This window comes from Nannospalax galili, unplaced genomic scaffold, assembly GCF_000622305.1.
Source record: "Nannospalax galili isolate Female #2095 unplaced genomic scaffold, S.galili_v1.0 scaffold46, whole genome shotgun sequence".
Taxonomy (NCBI): Eukaryota; Metazoa; Chordata; class Mammalia; order Rodentia; family Spalacidae; genus Nannospalax; species Nannospalax galili.
The window spans coordinates 1712108-1722332 of NW_008355790.1; the positions used below are offsets into that span (position 1 = coordinate 1712108).

The following is a 10225-nucleotide window of genomic DNA, read 5'->3' on the forward strand; positions in this document are numbered from 1 at the left end:
GTCTTTTTGAGACAGGGTCTCCCTGTAGCCCCAGCTGTCCCGGAACTCACTATGTAGACCAGGCTGGCATTGAACTCACAGAGATCCACCTGCCTCTGCCTCCTGAGTGCTGGGATTAAAGGCACACGCCACCATGCCTGGCACTGGAATTTTATTTTAAAAACCTAGACAAGCTAGACACGGTGATGCATACCTTTAATCCCAGCAGTTGGGAGGCAGAGGCAAGTGGATCTCTATGAGATGGAGGCCAGCCTGGTCTACACAGTGGGTTCCAGGCCAGCTATGCGGGTCAGCTAGGTCTACAGGGAGACCCTGTCTCAAAAAGAACAACAACGAAACAAACAAACAAACAAACAAACAAACAAACAAAAAACCCTAGACAATTTGGATCATACTAAAGTAATTGGTTACTCTAGTTCTATCAGACAGATTGAAAGAAAAATAAAATGGTGGAATGAAGAATCAAGTACACATGACTAGAAGGTCAGTAGGCAGAAGCAGCTCAGCTCCAAATATTAAGTAAAAACTGCAGCTCTGAAAATAGCTCCCTACTGAAATTTTGTAATAAATAAATAATTAGACTACTTTGTGGGGAGATAAATTTAGCATAAGTTTATAGTTCTACAACAACTGAGTTTGCATTCCCCTAGTAACCCTGAGGAGCTTATCAGAATACCACTTCTATGGGCAGTTTAGGGGCTAGGAACCTCTGGGATGGGTGGGACGTTGCTTCTGACGCGATGTACTTTGTGCTCTTCATGTCCCTGGTTGTGCCATGGGATTTTCAGAGTTACCTTCATTAGGTCATCGGCCAGGATATTTGCACAATGAAAGCAGAACAGCAGTAACTGCCTAAATAAACAAGGCAAGGTTTAATACCTGTATGGATCGCCCAGTTTCTGAAGAGTGGTGCGTCTTTTTCCACATCCCACCCATGTCTAGCAGCGTGCATCCAGGGGATCTGGAAAATCTTCTTTTCCTGGAATGAAAAAAGGTAAAGAAAAACTGCAGTCATGGGGCTTGGCTAACTACAGCAGAGTTCTTAAGTTCTAGTACTAAGATTCTGAGCTAAGCACCACTGAGTTTGCTACAGTGAAATTGATCATAAAACAAGCCTGGGGAGATGGCTTAGTTAGTAAAGTATCTGCTGTGCAAGCATGAAGACCCGAATTCAGATCCCAAGCACCCACATAAAAATCCAAGCCTGGTTGTGTGCTCCTGTAATCATAATGCTGGGAAGTGCAGACACAAGATACTTGGAGCTTCTGGCCAGCTGATCTTGCCAGATCAGTGAGCTCCAGATTCAGTGAGAGATGCTATCTCAAAAAATAAGGTAGAGAGTGACTGAGGAAGACACCCAACATTGAACCTTTGGCCTCCTGCATATGCACAACTACAAACATACAAACATGTGCACAGATATACAACACACACACACACACACACACACAATTTGAAAAAAATTAAATAAAAAAATAAGCCCACTATCCCACTGGATCCCCATTCTTGACAGTCCACCCAGAGGGAGATTGAAGTTTGGCAGAACAGGAGTGTATTCCAAGGTCAAAGATGAAGATTCATGCTCCACGTGTTCCACGATTTGTGCCTCTCCTCTTTCGTGTGGCCATAGATAACTGGCCACTGACTGAAGCGTCCCAGGCCTATTTTATTATTTCTTCTTGTCATCTGGTAAACAATAATTCCAGCTGGCTTAGGTAAATGAAAGGTTAGTCAGCTTTCCAAAATAGCGCTCACCCCTTTATGCTGTTAAAGGAATGTCTGGTGTATCAGAGACCACTGTGGTGGAAAACAAATACCCTCATTTTTGCATGTGTATTTACTAAACATGGACTTTATGTATGTATGGGTCTGTTCTGAATAAATAGCAGAAAATGCAAAGATGTCCAGATTGTAAAATCACATTCATTCTCTGTGAAAAGTTCCTCAATACAAACCTTGTATTAGACTATTTTCCTTCCCACCTGAGCACAACTCACAACTGCTTGAATCAACCCCAGCAAACACATGTTTAGAAATAAGTGCTTGAGAAACAAGGCCCTACTCATAATGAAATTTCATGTGTGAAAGGAAACATGGGTGGCCAGTGCTCCTGCAGATCCTGTGTACTGTGCATTGACCATGCGAGTCCACATGGGGCTGTTTCATTTCTTGCAACTGCCTAATGAGCGAATTATAAGTTATAATTTCCATTTTATACTTGAGGAAACTGAAGAAATAAATTCAATTATTTTGCCAAGAATTTATGGCTAAAAATATCTAAGTCAACATCATGAGATTCCCTCTTCACCCCACACACTGTCTCCCAGGTTTTAGATTTAGAAGATTCTCTATCCTATGACAGGCTCATGGATTTGGACTCTGTGGAGAGTAAAGACTAGGAACCATGGAGGATGGCTTGGGGTTTCTGTTTGTTTTGTTGTTTTGTTTTTCTTTAAAGCTTTCAGGTAGTCCTGATAATTGATAGGTACCAGGATCTCTACACTACACAAATTAAAAGAAACATCAGTAGGGAATTTCTACCACCGGGTCTCACACAGTGAAATCTAGAGAGGGTCCCAGCTGTTACAAAAGGACTCAGTACCTCTCCACAGAACCATTCACAAGAGGCTGAACTGAAAATATTTCAAAATGTTGGAGAGTTTCCCAAACTGTTACTTGGGAAAATTCTAATGTATTTATGAAAGTCAGTTAATAAAGAAGAACCGAAAGTGACAGATGCTTGCATTAACTCCTCATTGTTCGTTCTGTACCATCCACAGGTGGGCCAAGGAATGGGATCAGAAAAAGGCTGAGTGAAAATTTATTTTTTAACATGCATGAAAACCAGAGAACAAAAATCACTTAATGCAGTTTTTGATGTTCCTGTGAAAATGAATATGAACGAAAAAGAACTGGTTTCATGGGAGCTCCCCTGCTGGCTAGCTTTCATACTGCTGGAAGGTGCTAAGGAGGGGGAGAAAAGACATCAGTGGTTTTATCCAGCACTGAACCCTGCATGCCACAATATCAACCTGCTAGGCAAGGTGTGCCGACTGGTACAACAGCAGCAAGAATTCTAGTAACCAAATACTTTCTGCCTCCATTCGAAGCCTGTTGTTCCACAGGAGAGAATTCATGCCTGGTATTATAAACCTAGTCAAAAGTTCAAGGCTGGGGAGGTCACAGGCCCTAGTGGGGGAACCTACTATTGTTTTGCTAATGGGCATGGTGTCAAACTGCCTTCTAAATATTTATATTTATGCCCATAGATTAGTGCTGCTCTGAGCACTGGCCGAGAAGCTTCTTTTTGCAGTGGGCAGCATTTAATACAAAGACCCATAACTTGTCAAAGTGCTAAGATTAGTGACTGTTGAGTGCTCAGTACTAGTGTAACATCTTTATCAACATTCCCACCAAGACACTCTCCTCATGGAAGAGGGGACAGAAAGAAAGTAAGAGCTGGAGGATGGGGAGGAGCTCTGAGACATGACATGGCTATTGCACTTGGGAACTAACAGCAGCTATGGTTACCTGCACAAGACCTGTACAAGTTCAAGCCAGTCAAAAGTTCAGTATGGAAGGGGGAGAATCTCACAAGGATCTCATCCCTACCTGAAGAGCTATACTGTTAGTTTATATTGCCAGTTGGTGGTTGCTGGGCGGGGGGGGGTCATTTTTCTATGGAGGTGTGGTCCACGGTAGGCTGCTCATGCTCTGACTGATGGTCCCATACCCACGAATATGAGGGTAGCACTAAGTGGACTCATTGGGGGGGAAGGAAGGAGAACATGAAAGTAGGAAGGGAATGTATGGGGGAGGTCCAAAGGGAATGGGAGGGGGAATTAGGGAATGACATGATCAAGATACATTGTATACATGTACAAAACTGTCAAATAATAAATAAAAAGTATTATTAAAAAATTGACCTCAGAGAAGACTTTTCCTGAGGTATATTCCTATCAATCTATATCTTCCTGCCTAAAAGCATACATTCTGAAGAATCTGTTGTACTTTTTTTGTAGATAAAACAAGTTCTGGGGTGACACAATCTGAATTTTATTTCTCAAGACACAAAATTGACATCAGTCAGGAACATCTTTTAAGCACTTGTGTGCATACACACACTCCCCCTGCACACACACACTGGAACATAGTCTCACAGAAATCATGAAATCACAAAAACAAGGGCTGAATCTAGCAATATTCATTACAGATCCTCAACATGGGCAAAGAACCCGAACAGATCTTTCTCACAATATGCTATACAGAAAACACATGAAAAGGTGCTGGGTATTACTAACCACTAAAGAAATGAAAATTAACACAACAAACTCCACACTCCCACCAGAATGGCCAGAGTGGGAAGAGGAGGGGAAGAGAGGGGAGAGGAGGGGAGGGGAGGGGAGGGGAGGAGAGAAAAGTAGCAGTTTAAAAGTGTCTGTGAGGATTTAGAGTAATTGGAACTCTCAAGCACTGCTGGACGACATGTAAAATAGTGCAGCCGCTGTGGAGAATAGTATGGCCATTCCTCAAAGAGGAAACACACGATTACCAGGTAACTCCATAATCTCACTTCTGGAGATGTGTGTGTGTGTGTGTGTGTGTGTGTGTGTGTGTGTGTGTGTGATTACACCAGATATTCAAACAAAAACTGACATATGAATGTATATAGCACTGCTCACAAAGCCCAAAGGTGGAAAGAGCCCAAATGCCATCAACTAACGAATGGATAAACAGTGTGGCACATGCACAGACTGGAACACCATTCCACTCTGTTTCATGTATTCCACTGAATATCATTCCATTTCTTTACACAGTTATGAAGTAAGTGGGTGAACTTTGCAGAGATTGTGCTGACAGAAAATGCCAGACACAAAGGGACAAAGATCAAATGATCCCATTTCTATGGAGTATCCAGGAGGGTCCAGGAAGGGCAAAGTTATAGTGGCAGAAAGAAACTCGCTGGTTGACAAGAACTAGGGAAGGAAAAGATGGTCGGGGACAACTTAATGAATACGGCATTTCCTTTTGGCAGAGTGGAAGATGTTCTGGAAGCAGATGGTGGTAATAGCTGTGCAAAACTGTGAATGTACCTAATGTCTCTGAAACATGCACTCTAAAATAGTAAAATAGTAAACTTTTAAAAACTACATGTAACTTTTAACTAGTTTTTCATATTGCATAGAAAACACTGCTAAATAAATGTAACCCAGATCTTTAAAAACACCTTCAAGGAAAAGAATGTGTTTCATTTAAAATATTTACTTTATTTTTTAATTATGTGTATGTCTACGAGGGTGGGGAGTGTCTGCAAAAGCCGAAAGAGGGCATCAGATTCCCTAGAGCTGGAGTTATGGCAGTTGTGAGATGCCCTGACATGGGTACTGGGAACCAAGCTCTGATTCTCTGCAAAACAGTAACCACTCTTAACTTTTGAGTCTTCTCCCCAACCTGAGTTCCATTATAAAACTAGGATTCTGATAAGCATTCTTATCCTAGATCACTGAGCTCCAAGGAAAAGAAATGGTGTTGCTACATGTGTGCAGACCCCTAGGCATCTTTTAGAGTCCAGTGGCTCAGAACCCCTCAGTGGCCAGTCCTGTACATATGGTGGTTGTGTGCCCTGTGTATGAAAAGGATATACAACATGTACATATGAACAGACTCCTGTCCAACTGAGGGAAGAAGATATGAGCACTGGCTACATCCAGAATAGCATGAGATTCTTGTGAGCAGTATGAGATGCACACATTGGTCCCTGTAGAAACTGGTTCTGTTATCTCCTTCTATCTTGCCTCCAACACTGATCAGATGTTGCTTTTTGTTTGTTTGAACTTCTTACAGAGATAGCCTGATGTTTACAAAAGAACAGGCCTGTTTCAAAGTGAAGAAAAGAGGTGTGGTACTTCCTGAAGATCCCATTGCCTGGGGAATGGTCAAGGTGCCTGGGACCTAGTAGATTTCTAATATGAATCCAACATGTGAACTGTGAACACCAATAACCAGAGTAGGAATCATGGGGAGCTATGAGAGAAAGGATGAACTTAGAAATGGAAACCTCCCTCCTTCCCAAATAAATGACCCAGAGAAGTTACAAATAAGCATACAGACATATCCAGAGCTAACTTGGCCCCTTCAACAAATCAGTGACAGAGAGAGAGAGAGAGAGAGAGAGAGAGAGAGAGAGAGAGAGAGAGAAGCAGGACAGTTACTGCTCACAGTCAGAAGAGGCATAGTAGAGTCATGAAACCTGTGGACCATCTTTGACATCTGAGTTGAACTCTTCAATTACAAAATGGTATCTTTGACATACTCAAGGTATCTGAATATGAATCATACAAAAATTATCATTTGTTTTGTCCAATTGACAATGGCATGGTGGATCGATAATAAAATGTCCTTAAGTCTTATAGAAGTACACTGCCATCCAGGGGCTTTAAGATACCACCCCTTCCTACTCACACACAAAGATAAAGCAAGACATTAAGAAATCTAGATGTGGGTACATGGGAATTTGCTCTTCTAGTTATTCTATTCAGTACATGACTCAACAATGTGATTTGTAAATACCCATCATAAAAAGTAGATGCTCCTTACAAGCTACAAGCTACACAGAATGCTGCCTTAACAACTTCCTCACTGTGCCTTTGGACTCCTCCACCGCGGTTAGGGCCTGTTCTATTAACAATCTCCTTCAAATTTCACAGAAGTGAGCAATGGAAACAAATCAAGGCAGTAATTAATCACCTACTTGTTTCTTACAAAATTCACCAACCTAGTCATGTGTTTGATAATTTTTTTGTTTGTGTTTTTTTTTTTTCTCCACCTTTTTTTGAGGCAGGCTCTCCCTGTCACCTCAGCTGGTCTGGAATTTACTGTGTTGACCAGACTGGCCTCAGTCTCACAGAGATTGCCTCTGCCTACCTCTGCCTTCTGCCAAGTGCTGGAATTAGAGGTGGGTACTATCACACTGGGCTTTGGTTTTGTTCTTTTGAGGCAGGGTTCCCCTAGGTAGCCCAGGCTAGACCTAAATTCTCAGCAATGCTGAGAACTATGATTATCGATACATGCCACCATACCATGTGAAATTAGCTAATCTTAACAAAATAATTTGTTCTCCTTTACACACAGAACCCTCATTCACAGGTTCACACACCACTCTATATGGAGTGACTCCTACTTTTGAGGCAGTGGGCCTGGCATGGAGCATATAGTAAGTATCAAGGTAGCCACATATTATACATGGGACTTGAGCTATAGGTGAAAATACATTTTGAATATCAACTGCTATTGTTTTGATATGGCTTGGGTATGTCCTGTAGGGCTTCCTTGGTCCAGTGTGGAGGTGCTGAAATCACTTTGAGTGATAAGGGTCCAGTGAAGTATAATTAGATCACAGGCTCTGCCCTCATGAACTGATTAGAGCTGTCTTGGAAAGTAGATCAGATCTGGTAGGAATGGCTTAGCTCCCTCAAGAGTAGGCTGTTATTAAAAAAGCAAGTTGGCCCTCCCAGGTCTTTCTTCCTTGGTTGTTATAATTTGCCCCTTCTGCCTCTCTGCCATGTTGTAAAGTAGCCAAGGTGGCCCTCACCAGGACATAGGCACCATACTGTGTGGATGCTCAGCCACTAGTATTGTGAGTCCAATAAATTCTATGGCATACAGTTTAACACACTTTGTAATAGCAAAACAAAGTGGACTAAGACAACTGTGGCAAAAGAGAATCACAAAGTCTCAGGGACCGACTGTCTGTTTTCCTAGAATCCCAAGTCTTCAATGGGAGACAAGACTTTTGGAATGAAAACATAAACAAGAATTCTTAGAATACGTATGAATAGCAAGGAAATAATAAGCTCTTGGTGAAGTATTTATGTGGACAGATGAATGCCAACAAGCCTACATTAGAAGAAAACTGTAAAAAGATGCCTGTGGAATATAGGTATGGAGAGAAAAGACCTTGACCCATCTGAGGCCTGCAATGCTCCCATGCACAGCCACACCTGCTATGCCTAAACACCAGTGGGTTGCCTGCCTAACAGGGACCCTCAAGCCACAGAGCAGCCTAAGCATTCCTGTGCTAATACTTCTAAGAGGCTGAGGTAGCTGGCAGCCAGTGGCATGCTCCCCTTTGGCCAGCTGGGCTCATCGTCAGCTCTAGCTGAGGAGCCTATGACATGGTAAAGAGGTCACCTTCCCTGCTCTTCCTCAAGAAGAGAATTCTGGTACCCCAGAGGAGGAGAGCTCAGTAGGAAAGGGCCCCCTGAGCATGCTTAGGGTTTAGTTGTACAAAGAGAGGCCCTCTGGTCCTAGATCAGAAAAATGTAGACAAGGCTGGGTATGTCACTCAGTGGTACAGCACTTTCCCAGCATGCACAAGGTCTTTGGATCCTCAGTTCTGAGAGAGAGAGAGAGAGAGAGAGAGAGAGAGAGAGAGAGAGAGAGAGAGAGAAAGCTTGGAACATACAGTCTGGTACTAGGAAACTTCTGAAACGGAAGGCAAAGAAACAGCTCTGATGTAAGAGGGGGGCAGAGAGGAAGAGAGAGACAAAGATAAAGACAGAGAGGTAGAGGGGTCGAGAGAATGGCAGAAAGGGGTTCTTTACAGAGAACCCACTCAGGAAACTAGCCCCAAAGGGTACATTTGTTTCCTTGGGCTGACATAAAAAATGACCACAATCTAAGTGGCTTACAACAACATAAATTATTCTATCACAATTCCAGAGGCCAGAAATCTAAAATTATGGTGTGGGTAGGGTTTTATTCCTTTCAAAACTTCTAGAAGCATCTCCCTGACTGTTCAGGCTTCTGGAGGTTCCAACAGTTCCCGTCTGGTAACATCATCACTCCACCTGTCTTCACATGGATTTTCATCTGTCTGTCTCTCCTTCTGCCTCTTCTAAATGGCACTGGACTTAGTGCACAGGCACGCAATCTCTATGATCTCATCTTGAAGTCCTTAACTGCATCTGAGAAACTTTTTCCAAATGAGGTCACATGCCCACATTCTGGAAGTTAGGATATGGACATATCTTTGGGATCAAATGGTCAGCCTCCTGCAGAGAACACCTAACCAGAGGCTATCAACTGCCCAGTTGATACAGGAGTTGTGATGACACTGTATGTTCTGCACACACAGTTGTGGTTCAGGAAAAACAAAAGCAAAAATAGACAACTTGGGTTTTAGACAAAGAAAAAACTGAATTAGACAACTGGCTTTTCTTGAGACTTGAGAAACATCTGCTTTAATCTCATTGTGAATCCAAACAGATAGTGTTATCTTATTCTTCAAACTCCAGTCTTCCTTAACTCTCTGTTCCCCAGTTTCCTGGAATGCAAAGTGGAAAATGACAGCATTTTCCGAGACTGGGGCGTGTGAATTGGTGCATATACCTTTGCTTAGAAGCACTGCTTTGAGCAAAGCAATTAGTACTAACAAATGCTGACTGTCATTATTACTGTCCACTACCCTACATCTCTCCATACTAAGTCTCTCTGCTACCTCCCCTCTCTCCTTATAACTCTGTATATATTCCTGCTCGGTGATCAAAGGGTGATCTGGTTTTTTGTTTGTTTCTTTGTAAGAGACTAACTATATATCCAAACCTCAACTAACTATAGAAAACCTTCAGGTACACAACAGGATATTTGAAGTGAATACGTAGCTAATTTATTTCTATTTTTCTTTGTGCCTCATCTTATTTTAGAAATGATATTCAAATATAGTAGTACTAAATTCAAAATAAATGGGTGAAAAATAACAAAAATAAGATTTGAGAGATATCTGAAAAGATAAAATGAAACAAGAAGTTGAAAAGTTACTTCATTGTAGTATCTTTCACACATCAAAAGCAGGCTAGAATCTGCTCTTCAGCTTTAAGCTGTTACACCTGGTACAAAGATAAAACCTAACTCATTAAATGTCCTGAAGATTAAAAGAGGAAGGAGGAAGGAGGTGGAGAAAAGAAAAAGACATTTGCTCAGAAGAACTTCAGTTGTTCCTAGTAGAAAGACCAAAAATTCTCCCTTGGGCCTCACTATAGAAGGCAAAATATTCTATTTAGCTAGTCTTTTACATTATAACTATGCATTTTTAGATTTAAAAAAAATTACATTATCTCTCCCTGATTCACTCCTAATAGCTAGGATCAATTAAATTGACAGTGTTGAGGTTCACAAAACAAAGTTGTGTGTGTGTGTGTGTGTGTGTGTGTGTGTGTGTGTGTGT

At 41.8% G+C, this 10225-nt stretch overlaps 1 protein-coding gene across 7 annotated transcripts in view; it reads right to left on the reverse strand.

Annotated features, from left to right (window-relative positions):
- Window positions 1-10225, reverse strand: part of Irf2 (interferon regulatory factor 2) — a 100594-nt gene that overhangs the window by 36573 nt on the left and 53796 nt on the right. For all 7 annotated transcript variants that reach the window (XM_017803329.2, XM_017803327.2, XM_029556337.1 and 4 more), the window contains one exon: window positions 880-979. In XM_017803329.2, coding sequence (XP_017658818.1) covers window positions 880-979 — 100 coding nt within the window. The remainder of the gene's footprint in view (window positions 1-879; window positions 980-10225) is intronic.